General features: G+C 45.1%; 1 protein-coding gene across 3 annotated transcripts in view; it reads right to left on the reverse strand.

Annotated features, from left to right (window-relative positions):
• Window positions 1–202: 202 nt before the first annotated feature.
• FBXO47 (F-box protein 47) overlaps window positions 203–15,688 on the reverse strand; it is a 180,835-nt gene continuing 165,349 nt past the window's right edge. For all 3 annotated transcript variants that reach the window (XM_085884557.1, XM_085884555.1, XM_085884556.1), the window contains one exon: window positions 203–830. In XM_085884557.1, coding sequence (XP_085740683.1) covers window positions 730–830 — 101 coding nt within the window. In that variant the 3' untranslated portion in view covers window positions 203–729. The remainder of the gene's footprint in view (window positions 831–15,688) is intronic.

Raw genomic sequence — 15,688 nt, forward strand, 5'->3', positions numbered from 1 at the left:
CGCCACTATATATACATGTCCTTGCATATGCCTTCGTTGTGATCACATAAAATAGTTAGCTGTGCAGAATTCCCTGTATCTCATGTCAGCAGAATTCATGATCATGTAAGTTTGAGAGAAAAAACGTTTTCAAAGTGATAAGAAGTTTGTGAGATAAGGTTCTTTACGTGTGGAACATACATTCTTTCAAATAAATTCCTCTCCCAAAACTCAACATTATTTTATTAAGCATAGCATAACATTTAAACAGTGTTCATCTATATTTAAATGCAAAGGCACAGTGCAACTTTTGGCACATAAACATTATGTAAACAATTGTAAAAAAAACAAAAAAACAAACAACAAAAAGGTACTTATCAAATAACCATATGTCATCCAATCACCACATTTAAACCAATAACCATGCTTCATTCCGTATGATGGATCTAAAGTTATCCTTCATCTCAGAAACCATCTGCATCAAAATATCAAGCATGTTTGTTATTATCTTTTCAAAGAAAAATATGCAAAAAGTTGGATCAATGGTAAATTATTAAATCATCAAACTGCACTCAAGGTTTTGTTTAGCATTCAATGTACTTGTAAGAAAAATAAAGAAACTGAATTTGCATGGTGTACTTCAATAAGTTTCACAATAATTCTTAACCCTGTGACCACACTTCACTCGTCTTAAGTTTGTTACCTGAACTTGCTCGAGAACATTACAAATTCCAACATTTCAAACTGGCATTAAGAAAGCATTCTTACAAAAACAAGGGCCAAAATCTCTTTGTGGAGATGAGTTTGAGCATTTAAAACCAGGTGAAGTTCTCGTTCATTTTCTGGATTGCCTGGAAAAAAAAAACCCCAGAAAGTTAATGGAATTCAATCAAACGCAAAGCTTGCTTTTGTACAAAAAGCTGTCGACATTTCCCCCACGAAATTAATAGCAAATTAGCTTATCTACAAATAGAACGGGTTGCCTGGGGAGTAGATGCATGTTTTTACTCTGAATTCAGCATTGAATATTCAAACCCTTCCTTTCATTATGACAGTTATTGATTTGCAGGCATTTATGAAGCTATGTCACACGAGGGAAGACCTGCCACAAGGCATTTGCCTCAACGTGTGTGTACTCTTCATCCCCCATGTCTGCAGGTAAAGGAAAGGGCACCATTCATCCAAACCCCATGTGAAGTTGCAGTCTTAAAATCAAAAGGAAATGTTGATTGAGGCTTTTGCAGTCAAAGCATGTGAGATCCAGTTAGTGGAATACAGACATTATTTTCCTCTTCATCTTCTTTTTGAGTAAATAAGATGCTGGTTTAACAAAAAGGAAGTTTGAACCTAGTGAAGGACAACATGAAAAAACAATGAAATAAAAATATGATTTAAAAGCAGAAAGAGATTGGGGTTTAAAGTATGCACACACACCTTTGGAAATTTCCAGACAAGATAATACTCGAGCAACAATACCAGGAGAAAATCATTGAAGTCAGCAATCTCAATTAAATTGTCCACATTATGTTTAAGATTTCTGTGCCCACGAGTCGCTTATTGCATGGATTTCTGTGCCCACGAGCTCATATTTTAAATTCTTTATGACTTCTTAAGATCAAGTATTCAAATAATTGAGCCACACCGTATGGCTCTGACAAAAATGTTTAACATGTCTCTGCGTCTAATTATAGCAAGTCTTAAAAATGTCTAAAGAAAACGCTTGAAATAGATTTAGAGTCGAGTGAAAAACCTAATCTTCTCGTGTGTATTGAAGGAATGCATTTAAAATGATTAACATTCCAAATCCGACTGCTGGGCTCTGAGCATTATGAACCCGTCTCTCTTTAATTATGATTTGTCTGCATTCTGCATCACAGAATCCAACAAAAGGTTAATGTAGCATTATGCAACATGCCATACGTGGAACGTTCAAAAGGTTCTCGTAACGAGATACAGAGCCCAAGAAAAGCCAAAGTTTTTTTTGTTTACCTTTTCAATATGCAATTATATGTCGTTATACAAATATTTCCTTACAAAGAATATATACCAGCACATATAAGATTTTAAAATGGCATCTCTTGGACGATTGCAAGTGTCATGTGATAATAACATCCCCTCGTATATGAGTGCCAACAAGATCTTTTTTAAGTTGCATGTATTTTTAATGTACATTCAAAGATATTTCAGGTTCAGCGTGATTCACAAGGTCTACTACTGCTACTACTACTGCAACTATATTAATGACCCCAATTATTCCCACCTTGTTTAGTTGACCAGAGAAGGTTTTTGGCACAAGTCTTTCATGAACAGGCCAATCATGCTTGACGTTGGAAAGTTGGACGTGTGAATTTGTAATTTGTTCAGAGTGCTGGCAATAACTCACCTACTCTTCACGAAAGACAACACTGTGGGATCTATGACATCCAGAAACGAATGATAGCAGATGGTACAGATAGCCTAACATTTCTGATTGATAGCACACTTTGCAATAAAACACAGTGCCTGTGAAGCACAAATCCAACGATTTATGGTTAAATCCAGAATCGAACCCAGACGAGACAGCTCAAAGGTAAGTGAGCCACCACTGCACCATCCTTTCAGATATATGTGATAGATCTGTGAATCACATATCCTTAAATAATGATCAGGATTATAATTAAAATAATGTGATTATTAAAAGTAATTCAAAAAATGTGAATATAGGAATGATCAGGAAAAGCCATATCCTAAAATAGGTTGTCACTGACAATATGGAATAGATATTTTGCTACTTTTTACACAATTTAACAATAACAGATCTGAGAGGAAAAAAGAAACTTATCAAGCAAATGGAACATGGTATTCAATTGTATACAGTTCCACCTTCTCCCACACGAGGATGAACTGGCAAATCCTTAAATTTACTTCTGAAATCAGCCTCTGGCAGATGGCAGTCATTGGGGCCCCTTAGCCCTTATAATCAATCAGCCACAATGTAACAGTGGCTGACAATATCTGCAGACAATATATTTTTCACTGCATAAATGATACACTCTGCATAGAATGTTCATTGTTGAGGTAAGTCCTTTCTTGGCCGTTCTCAACTCCATTCGGTGTATCGGCATGAATTCAAAGTACTGTGGACTCCATCGAGTCTGGTTCCCCTCTATTGGATGATGCTGCAACATTATATCTTGCCTCACAGGAGGAAATTACATCGAAGGTGGTCAGACTCATTCGATTGGTGTTTATACCACCCCATTATTTCCATATATGTGTATATATTGTTACGGTTGTGGAAATTCGCTTTACACCATAAAGAGTCCTCAGGTGAGATATCTCGATAGGTCCATGTGTTGGTCTACACCCGTTGAGGGAATTTATGTGATCCATCCGAGCTGCGACGCTTTGAGTTAGCAAATTTTCTGTTCCATCTTTTATTTCAAACAAACAGCATCTCAACAACCACGCCATCCCCACCACAGCGCCAACCACACTACAACTATGCCACCTCCACCATCTACGCTACCACATCTTCGCCACTCGCCATTCAATAGGCCCCGTGCGGTTACGATCTCCGCGGAGGAACAAACAAAAACCAACAACGATGCTCGGGGGTTTTCCCGCCTGTTTCTCCCGTTTAAATTATCCGCACTCGGTGTGGTGGAAGTGCGATCCGAGCTGGGGGTCAAAGGTGAGAAAAGGTGGGGTCCTCTTTTTGGGGGAATAATTCTCTGGCCCCGAGCCAAAAACTGACTCCCCCGGCCCCCGCACGGGGCGGGGTGGAGGGAGAGCGAAAGGGCACGCCCCCCTTCGAGAGGCTTCTCCAAGAAGCTCGAAGGGAGGCGGGGCCGAAAATGGGGCGGAGCAAAGGGCGGAGCCCCGCGCTACAAAAGGAGGACAGCATGGACCTTGAGAGTTGTTGTTGTTGTCTTCGAGGCTTCCTGTCTCCTAAGTTGAGTTGGTTTTTCGAGGCTTCCTGTCTCCTAAGGGTTGAGTTGTCTTCGAGGCTTCCTGTCTCCTAAGTTAGAGAGTCTTCGAGGCTTCCTGTCTGCTTGTCTTGTCGGGGGAAGAGGTCCTGCGCTCGCGGCTTGGCAAGCGGCCTGTGAACGGAGGCACAGACGGGAGACGCGGCAGCGCCGGTTGTGAGGTGGACCTGCGCGTCTGGACGAGGAGTGCCGGAGAGGGTTCGCAGGCCGCGAGAGAGTCGGGGCCAGGCGCGACCACGCTGACGGTCGTGGGAAAGGGACTCACCAACCACGAAAAGGGAAGTCGCGACTTCTTTTCTTTTTCCTTTGCTTTTTGTGTAAATGCTTGTGGTGGCGCCGTCTGTAAAGTAGAACTGCGTAAGTGTTGCCATATGTCGGTCTTATTCGGTTTTAACTCTGCATTTGCTTTTGTTGCATTATTCTTTTGCTGTAAATACGTGCGTCTGTGTGTCTGCGTGTGTGAATAAAATGCTTGCTTGTTGAACTGTTCCCACTCTGCTTCGTCTCCTTCCTTTTTATTGACTCTCCATCCTGCATCGCGTAAGAGATTCGTAGTGGGTTTAAAACGCCCGGTAAGTAATCGGAACCGTCAAGGCCGACGATAACTCCGCTCGGTTATCCTTGTAATACGGAACGAACCGCTTAAGCGGTTCGGCCTGTGGCGTGGTACGATCGCCCGGTCGACCACTCGCGCAGGTACTTATGTAGGTCGAATTTGGCGAGCAACCCTATCCTGTGCGGGTGACCAATTGGCACGATCGTGGTGAGGTTAAACTCTGGTGGTGGCTCCGGGCGATAGTTCCCGGAGGGTCACGACTGAATTGTCCGTCCGGTGGGCGACGTGCCGCGATTCGAGTTACGTGGCCGATCGCACGCCGGCGGGCGCAAATTCGCAACAATATATTCAAGGAGATGACTAGGGGGTCATTTATTACTTGTGAACAGAGAAGGAGAAGGGTGAAAAGCTGACATTTTTTAAACTTATGTAATTAATAGATAATTTACACAGCATGCTCCTATTTACAAATATAAGCAAACAAAGTTTTGGATTGAATGTGTTCGATGGATATATGATGTAAGAGACATAAAAACTGATTATGTAAGATGCAACATGGCAGACATGAAAGGTATCATCAAGGTATTGTGGTAAAAATTTTGTATTCCGCATCTCCCCATACATATGTAATAAATATGTCTCCCAAAAGTTGCCCTTCTTCTTTTCCTCAGAAACTATGCTTCAGCCCTGGAGAACGTGATTTACATTCAAAGCTTATCTGGAAAGGCAGGTACACATGGCTTTTGAGCATCAATTTTTCTGTAGATTCAAGGCATGGCTTCATTGAATGTCCTATCCCTAAGAGAGGATGATCACCTGTCTCTGTTATCATCTGAGCTCAAGCGTTTGGACATCGGGATTGCAGCTCTCTCTGAGGTTCGGAGACCGGATTGCGGCGAGATAATGGTGGGTGGTTACACCTACTATTGGTCTGGTCGCTCTGATGGTTACCATACCCAAGGAGTTGCTGTAGCTGTGTCCAATAAGCTGACCCCAATGATAATTGAGGTAACACCGGTCAACGAGCGTATTATGAGATTAAGGATTCGTCACTCCTTAGGTGTCATTTCCCTGGTCTCTATTTATGCTCCGACTGAGGCGAGTGATTTTACCGTGAAGGACACATTCTACGCCACACTCGAGTCTGTGGTTGATCAGTGCCCCAGACGAGATACACTTCTAGTCTTGGGGGATTTCAATGCATCGACTGGAACTGATAGGGATGGTTATGAGGTGTGTGTTGGTCCCCATGGGTCAGGAACTATGAACCAGAATAGCACTAAGTTCCTTGACTTTGCAAGAAGTCATGGACTTAGGGTGGCTGGTTCATGGTTTCAGCGCCCGCAAGCTCATCGCTGGACTTGGTATTCCAACGCTGGCGGTGTGGCAAAGGAGATTGACCATGTCCTCATTGACGGTCGTTGGAGGATGATCCAGAACTGCAGGGTCTACCGGAGTGCTCAGTTCCTCAATACTGACCAGAGGCTTGTTGTAGCAACTCTAAAGCTGCACCTTAAATCCTGGAGAATGGTACCATCCCAGCCTAGGCTGGATGTTGCCAAGCTCAGGGATGAGAGAGTAGCTGAGGAGTTTGCGAACAGGCTGAGTGGACACTTGGGGGGGCTGGGTGCTTTGGGGGGTCCTGAAGAGTTGTGGAGCACCTTCAAGACCACCGTCCTTGATGTTGCCGGTGGATGCCTTGGAGTTCACCGCAGGGCAAAGAAGAATTTTGTCTCTCAAGGGACACTGGATACCATTGACCAGAGTAGCAGGGCCAGGCTGAATGGCAGAGCTGAGCTGTTCAGGGAGCTGAGGCGTAAAACTGTACGTGCACTGAGGGTGGACAAGGAGGCCTATGTGCGAGGAATCTGTGAGGGGGTAGAGCATCACCTGTGGACAGGTGATTCTCGTCCCGCTTACAGGGGAATTCGCGCATTACGTTCATCCAAGCCCATCCCTCGGAGCACTGCAGTTCGAGCAGAGAGTGGTAGGCTCTTGACAGAGGAGTCTGAAGTGAAGGCCCGCTGGGCCGGTTACTTTGAGCGGTTGTACCAGGCTGATCCCCCAGCTCTCGAATTGGACGTCAAGGGTGTTACAATCCCTGTTGCTGACCCTCGAATCAACTGTGGTCCACCATCGCTTGTGGAAACACGGGCTGCGGTGAACCAGTTGAAACGGGGCAAAGCTCCAGGGATCTGTGGCATCCATGCCGAACTTCTCAAGGCTGGTGGAAATGCTGCACTCGCGTCGTTGCATGCAGTTTTGTGCTCTGCCTGGAACACAGGCATCATCCCAACTGACTGGAAGAGGGGCCTTGTTGTCCCTCTCTGGAAAGGGAAGGGTGATCGCCAAGACTGCAACAACTACCGAGGGGTGACGCTGCTCTCAGTGCCGGGCAAGGTCTTTGCTCGGATAATTCTCGATAGGGTTCGCCACCATCTGCTTGAGCACCAGCGTCCAGAGCAGTCAGGCGTTACACCAAAGAGGTCAACGATTGACCGTATCCTTGCACTTCGTGTCCTCACCGAACGCAGACGAGAGTTTCGGCAGGGGCTGCTTGCAGCCTATGTTGATCTCTGTAAAGCGTTCGATTCAGTGAATCGGGATGTCCTCTGGAGGATTCTTGGTCTTCGTGGGGTGCCACCAAAACTGATCGATCTGATGTCTGAACTCTACTCTGGTACTGAGAGTGCTGTGAAGTGTGGTGGTACCATCTCTGACTTATTTCCAGTTGTTACTGGAGTTCGTCAGGGGTGTGTACTTGCCCCCACACTTTTCAGCACTTGTATGGACTGGATTTTTGGGAGGATGTCGGAGAGATCAAGTTGCGGTGCATCGTTTGGCAATGTCAAGATCTCGGACCTTGATTTTGCAGATGATGCAGTCATCTTTGCGGAGACTTTAGACATCCTCTTGGGGGCCCTCGAGGTGCTGAATGAGGAGTCGGAGCCATTGGGATTACGGATTTCTTGGGTCAAAACAAAGATCCAGGCTTTCGGTGACATCTTGGATGCTGCTGTCCTGTCTGTGTCTGTTTGTGGTGAGGATGTTGAGGTCGTGGATAGATTCACTTACCTTGGCAGTGATATTCATGTCTCCGCAGGTTGTGAGCCGGAGGTCAATAGACGTCTGGGTCGGGCCTGGGGAGTCATGGATTCACTGGATCATGGCGTGTGGCGCTGCCGGTACCTGTGCGGGAGGACGAAAGTCCGAGTCTTCAGGTCCTTGGTACTTCCAGTCTTGCTCTATGGATGCGAGACTTGGACTTTGACCAAGGATCTGAGACGGAGACTTAATTCCTTTGGTACCAGGTCTCTTCGGAGAATCCTTGGCTATCGCTGGTCGGATTTTGTGTCCAACGAGCGGTTGCTGAGAGAGACTCGGATGAGATTTGTTACCTGCATAGTCCGTGAGCGTCAGCTGCGGCTGTATGGACATGTGGCTCGTTTTCCTGACGCTGATCCTGCTCACCAGATTCTCTCAGCGAGGGAGTCTCATGAGTGGAGGAGGCCAGTGGGCCGACCACGTGCCTCATGGTTGCAGCAGGTTGACCATCATCTCAAGGAGATGGGGATGGGCCTGGCATCTGCCTGGGGGATGGCCAGACGGAGGCCCCTGGAGTACCGGCGGAAAGTGGACGCAGCGACGCGCTGTTCTGGCACATGCTCCCATACCTGACCTTCATTGAACACTTCATAGTTCACTAAAAGGGCACCCCACATTGCCTGGAGTTTTTTTTTTAAGACTGTTGGCATGTTGAAGAAATCCATTTGTTGTTTTTGCTTCATTTTTATGTGGGTGCCTCAAACACTTCCCGAAACCCACTAAGGAATGGGGTCAGGGATCATTCAATATTACCTTTCACAAAGCTGCAAAGGCAGGCAAGATCGAGCGATTAAAATAAATAAATAAAAATCTAACTTTTCATTTTCAAATATTTTTTGGCCCAAACACTCCCAGGCACCACATGTGGCACCATCATAGGATGCCACCTTTCCAACAATACATACACATATACTGTATATACACTTGTATATACAATATGTATATATATACAATATGTATATTGTATATATACAGGATGCATATGTATATATACAATACATGGCCAAAAGTATGCAGACACCCCTTCTAATTACTGGATTCGGCTGTTTCAGCCACACCCATTGCTGACAGCCATGCAATCTCCATAGACAAACATTGGCAGTAGAATGAGCCATACTGAAGAGCTCAGTGACTTTCATCATGGCACCGTCATAGGATGCCACCTTTCCAACAAGTCAGTTCATCAAATTTCTGCCCTGCTAGAGCTGCCCCAGTCAACTCTCAGTGCTGCTATTGTGAAGTGGAAACGTCTAGGAGCAACAACAGCTCAGCCACGAAGTGGTAGGCCACACAAGCTCACAGAATGGGACCGGCGAGTGCTGAAGCGTGAAGCATGGAAAAATCGTCTGTCATCAGTTGCAACATGAGATGGGTTTCAATAGCCGAGCAGCCGCACACAAGCCTAAAATCACCATGCGCAATGCCAAGCGTCGGCTGAAGTGGTGTAAAGCTCACTGCTATTGGACTCTGGAGCAGTGAAAACGTGTTCTCTGGAGTGATGAATCATGCCTCACCATCTGGCAGTCCAACGCACCAATCTGGGTTTGGTGGATGCCAGGAGAACGCTTCCTGCCCAAATGCATAATGCCAACTGCAAAGTTTGGTGGAGGAGGAATAATGGTCTGGGGTTGTTTTTCATGGTTCGGGCTAGGCCACTTAGTTCCAGTGAAGGGAAATCTTAATGTGACAGCATACAATGACATTCTAGACGATTCTGTGCTTCCACCTTTGTGGCAACAATTGGAGGAAGGCCCTTTCCTGTATCAGCATGATAATGCCCCCGTGCACAAAGCAAGGTCCATACAGAAATGGTTTGTGGAGATCATTGTGGAAGAACTTGACTGGTCTGCACAGAGCCCTGACCTCAACCCCATTGAACGCCATTGGATTTAATTGGAACGTCGACTGCAAGCCAGACCTAATCGCCCAACATCAGTGCCCGACCTCACGAATGCTCTTGTGGTTGAATGGAAGCAAATCCCTGCAGCAATCAATCTTCCAACGTCTAGTGGAAAGCCTTCCCAGAAGAATGGAAGCTGTAATAGCAGCATAGGGTGGACCAACTCCATATTAATGCCCATGATTTTGGAATGAGATGTTGGATGAGCAGGTGTCCCCATACTTTCATACTTTTGGCCATGTATTGTGTATACACATATATGCATCTGTATATATTGTTCTGACTTTATAAACTATTTGCCGAAATTTAAACACACAGCACGTAGCCTCTTAGAATAGTTATATCTGTAATGTATGTTAAGAATAGCACCTTCCCTGTTGGGGTTATTGTGCAATTAAATGCATTGGGTTGGGTATATCACACCCCCCTCTCAACCCATTGGGATAATAACATCAGCACGTAATGATTTGTGCCGTGACTGCCATCATCATGTAGGGTGTGCATTACTGTCATGGCTTCTCCGCATGTGTGAATAACACCAGTGTTCTGGAAGCTTCACTGAAGCCATGGCTTTAGAAGTGCATACCGAATACCCATTTATTGTTTAAAGCTCCACCTAGTCCTTGTTTGTTTGTTCGTCTGAATGGACGTCTACCCTGTACAGTAATTTATTGCCGTCTATGCCTGCACTGTATTTTCTTTCCCTAATTCCCGTTCATTACCATCCACCTGAACACAACCAGTAAATGGACCAGGACACGACACAGCCTCCCTGCAATAATTGCCCCACTCCGTGACTTTTTGCCATCGCCATTTTTGGACTTATGGGGTTCGTCCGGGATACATGGGAGTAAAAGTGATTTTCCTCATGTTAAATGCAGAGCTTCACTCCTGGTGACAGTCGGAAGGGCAAACTGAGTGCATATCCAGGCAAGTAAGTAGAATGGACAGGGCTGCAGGGGAATCCACTCAAGGCTAGCATGGGGCCAGCTCGTACGATCTGACATGACCCAATAGCTGGTTCCAGGCGGCCTCAGAAGATCTGACGTGTGGCTCTTTCGCCCCACCTGCCCCAGCGACTGCAAAGCTGTGCCCAGCACGCTGATTCTTTCTCTCTCTGCCCTGGTCGTCACTGTGGTTGTCTTCCCTGGTCCCAGATGCTCATATCTCTCTCTGTCTCTCTGTCTCTCTGTCTCTCTGTCTCTCTCTCTCTCTCTCTCTCTCTCTCTCTCTCTCTCTCTCTCTCTCTCTCTCTCTCTCTCTCTCTCTCTCTCTCTCTCTCATCACAGTTGTTGTCTTCCCTTGTCAATGGTTTGGTGTGCGGTTCTGATGGACTTTGTGGACCCTCGGTTGTGGAGTGCAGCATCAGGGTCATTCCGGAGAGTGGCAGGGAGAGCAGTATCAAGCAGAGGAGGGCGACGGTTCCACGTACGGTAGACAAAGGCCACCCTTCCCCTCCTAATTGTCTCCCTGTGTGTGTGGTCTGATGGGTACCCTCGACCGTCATGTTTTGTGTTAGGTAAGAAATAAGTTACATTAAGTCTGCGACTTGTGAATTTTCTTTCCTTTTCGTAAATACACACCTTGATTGCTTTTACTGCATTTCCCCTTTTCCTGCCCCGGTTGCCCTTTGACTCCATTAAAGCCCTCGAGTTCCCTTCCCTCCTTCCCCTTACCCCACATTACTTGCTATAAATAAATTACCTTGTTCACATTTTCCTTTCAATCTGCCTGTGTCTGTCCTTTCCCCTTATTGGTCCAGCAATGATCAGCCAGGAGGTCATAATTCCCCGACTAATTGGCTCTCACATCAGTCTGGCGTTGTGCGAGCAGTAAGCTCGGCCGCCTTAATCCAGATACAATTAAGATAAAAGCAGCACAACTGCTGAGGGCATGATTCTCCAATAAGGAGATTGCATGTTCCAGTTAAACGGTCGTCAGATGGAGGACACTGGGTCATGTGGTTAAATTGTTGGAATTCGTGATCTATTAGCGACCGGCCGCGACATGGACTTATTCGTGTGCCTCAATTCCCAGTGAGTCGATTGCCTAGACTTTAATAAAACACCAAGAGTAATGTTATCTACAGCTGCAGCAAAAAGTAACTTTGAAGTGCAACATGGAAATTATGGGCCTAAAAATGGCCTCCTCATTTCCTTATTTAAAAGGTCGTACAGGATCATTCGGCCTCTGTTTACACTCAGTGGAGTGCCGTGAAGACTAAGGACCCTTTGTATGTTAATTTATCTTTTGCATTCGGAAAATAAATATGAGGGCGGTGCAATGTCAAGGAATATAATCCAGGTGTGGTGGACGGAGGAAGTCGTAGTCAGGTTCCTTGTGTCCATAATTTGACGTTCGTTGGAATGTTTTGGAGAGTAGTTAACCCCAACATTTTTGGAAAGCTTAAACAACACCAAAACAGAAAATCCATGTTTCACATTTTTTCAATGCATATAATGTGGTCAAATAGGTCGTTTTGGGGTAAAAACCCGTTTTATTTTATTTCAGTTCTGAAAATTCAAAATTAATCGCAAGCAAGCAACTGATGATGCATAATTGTTAACTGGAGGACAGTTCTTACTATAGAATACAGAAATCTGTATTTTGAGCAATGGTGCCATGGAAATGGCTATCATTTTGTCAAATTACCATTTATTTAATGTATTGCTTTCAAATCTTGAAACAAGTAACGCATGAATATGGTGATCAGTGAAATGTACTTAATGTCAAATATGAGTTTGTAGCCAATTGGCATCACTGTCTCAAATGTCACTCATCATTGCCATCATCATCATCACTATCGTGGTCATATCGTTCAATGTTTGAGTCCTTGTCATTCTCACACGAAGTGCTGCACATGCAAAGATCAGTGCATGTTAAGTTCTTGGCCCTGCAGGAACATCTCTTAGTCCGGGAGCCAACCTGTGTACGAGGCTGTTTTAGGGTTGGACCTTACAGCCTCTGCTATAAAATTTTACACCCCCAGGATGTTTAGATATATGTTTGCAGTTCATGAAAACCAATGTTGGCAATTCATAAGCTCTTGCGAAAAATTTTGGCGGACGTTTTTGTTTGAGGAAGATTTGAAAAATTTGATAAAACAGCAATTGTCAATAAAATTTCTAAAAAAATTAAAAAATCACATTCATTAAAAATAAATGTGAACTAAATGTAAGAATTCAATCAGTGCATTGTAAAATGACAAAAAAAAATTGCCTTTGTGGAAGTAAACCTCGTAAAAGTACATAATTTTGTGAAAAATGCCTTAAAAATAACGTTTTTTGAAGATGGCCTTTAGAACTTTTCTTATCATAGGCAGATGCTGCATTAGAATACTAATTTCTCTTAATGTGATATGAACATGGTATCCATGGCTAATTAAAACAGCAAATTTGAGTGAGTTCTATCAATTTTTAAAGAGAAAATTAACATTTTTGTCAACCAAAGTTACCCCTACCCCCAAAATCCTCTTACTCTATTGAACACAGTTCGGTTAAGGTTTGCTGGATCCAGGTTGGGTACTTCACAGTTCACTCTTCCAAAGGAAAATTCAATGGTGTTTGGAGTGACATGGCCCTGGAGCAGACATACAACAATGAAGGGAAGACATCTCTGTTCAAAGGCATATCTCAGGCACCAGCTGCTCGAGATAAATATGTGAAGACAGCACCATTTCTCACAGCTGTATCAGAGAACATAAAGTCTATGGCTAATCTAGGCCAACAGGAATCTACTCATCATGGAGAAACACATAAGCAGGCAACAGAAGAACATATGCATGTTGAGGAGATCAAGAAAGTGATATGCCAGCAGATGATAAACCCATTCCAGTGTAACAACCAAGTGGATCTGCTCAATAGAGCAACTGGTGAGAAGGCTGCTTCAAAAGACTTGGTCCATGCTCAAGCTAAGGGCATGGAAGCCATTATGAAAGCAGAAGAGGTGGTCTCTATTAGGATTGAACCACTGAAGCTGGTAACTTTCTCCTCACAGAAGAAATCAAACCCATCAAGGAAACAGAGTTTAATCAGGATCTATCAAGATGAGACTGCAGCTACACGTGTGCTGTGTTTCTATCGAGATGCCGACCCAGTCACAAGACAGATTGCATTTTCCCATGAGTGGACAGACTACCCATCATCCCTGTTTGAGGTTGATCCACGCTTAGCACAGGGGTTTGTAATGCGCAAAGGCAACAAGTCTGATTTCGTGGCAGTGCTAATTGCTGAAGCTGAGCAGGATGTTGTTTTACAGCTGCCATCATTACCACAGAGTGACCTATACACAGTTTATCTGGTAGACACAATGGCATTTGTAAATAAATACCAAAAAATGGGTGTGAAAACATTTGGTGAACTTCCCCAGCTGTATCTTCGCAAGCTCCTGCAGTTGAAACCTGAAATGTGCAACTGTGTCAACATCATTGGTGATCAGTATGATTTTGATGATAGCCATACTTTGAAGGGTGATGAGCAGCAGAGGAGAAACCAGACAGACCAGGCAAGACAATTCTCACCATCCAAGAGTCTAGAAATTCCGGACTGGAATTTACTCATGAAGAATCCAAGAAATAAAGGAAATCTTCAGAACTTCATTGGCACTTCCCTTTGTGAGAGTCCTGAAGCTATTCCAGATGGAGTGACCATCATTCTTGGTGGTATGATGGAAAACAAAGGTCACACTCTTTCCATCACATCAGCATCAAGTTCAGTTCTGGACTTACCTTGTGAAGAACATGAAGAGGCAGACACAAGGATTATTGCTCATCTTGCATATTGTGTGGAATATCTTGATCACCATCGAGCTGTTGTGCATGCAACAGATACAGACATAATTATGCTGTGTATATATCACTTCTGCTGCTTGAACACATTGCAAGAACTCTGGATACAACGGCAGAATCAATACCTACCTATTCATGAGCTGGTAGAAGTGTTGAGCAAGAAGTACCAGAAAATCCTCTTGATGTCGCAGCTACACTTCTGTGCACATATGTGTTGTGTGGATGTGACACAGTGAGCTACCCATTCAGAAGGGGAAAAGAAGAGGTCAGGTCAGGTATGGGAGCATGTGCCAGAACAGCGCGTCGCTGCGTCCACTTTCCGCCGGTACTCCAGGGGCCTCCATCTGGCCATCCCCCAGGCAGATGCCAGGCCCATCCCCATCTCCTTGAGATGATGGTCAACCTGCTGCAACCATGAGGCACGTGGTCGGCCCACTGGCCTCCTCCACTCATGAGACTCCCTCGCTGAGAGAATCTGGTGAGCAGAATCAGCGTCAGGAAAACGAGCCACATGTCCATACAGCAGCAACTGACGCTCACGGACTATGCAGGTAACAAATCTCATCCGAGTCTCTCTCAGCAACTGCTCGTTGGACACAAAATCTGACCAGCGATAGCCAAGGATTCTTCGAAGAGACCTGGTACCAAAGGAATTAAGTCTCTGTCTCAGATCCTTGGTCAAAGTCCAAGTCTCGCACCCATAGAGCAAGACTGGAAGTACCAAGGACCTGAAGACTCGGACTTTCGTCCTCCCGCACAGGTACCGGCAGCGCCACACCCCATGATCCAGTGAATCCATGACTCCCCAGGCCCGACCCAGACGTCTATTGACCTCCGGCTCACAACCTGCGGAGACATGAATATCACTGCCAAGGTAAGTGAATCTATCCACGACCTCAACATCCTCACCACAAACAGACACAGACAGGACAGCAGCATCCAAGATGTCACCGAAAGCCTGGATCTTAGTTTTGACCCAAGAAATCCATAATCCCAACGGCTCCGACTCCTCATTCAGCACCTCGAGGGCCCCCAAGAGGATGTCTAAAGTCTCCGCAAAGATGACTGCATCATCTGCAAAATCAAGGTCCGAGATCTTGACATTGCCAAACGATGCACCGCAACTTGATCTCTCCGACATCCTCCCTAAAATCCAGTCCATACAAGTGCTGAAAAGTGTGGGGGCAAGTACACATCCCTGACGAACTCCAGTAACAACTGGAAATAAGTCAGAGATGGTACCACCACACTTCACAGCACTCTCAGTTCCAGAGTAGAGTTCAGACATCAGATCGATCAGTTTTGGTGGCACCCCACGAAGACCAAGAATCCTCCAGAGGACATCCCGATTCACTGAATCGAACGCTTTACAGAGATCAACATAGGCTGCAAGC

The sequence above is a fragment of the Eptatretus burgeri genome, chromosome 6 (assembly GCF_056783735.1).
Source record: "Eptatretus burgeri isolate ZD-2024b chromosome 6, Ebu_testis_v1, whole genome shotgun sequence".
NCBI lineage: Eukaryota > Metazoa > Chordata > Myxini > Myxiniformes > Myxinidae > Eptatretus > Eptatretus burgeri.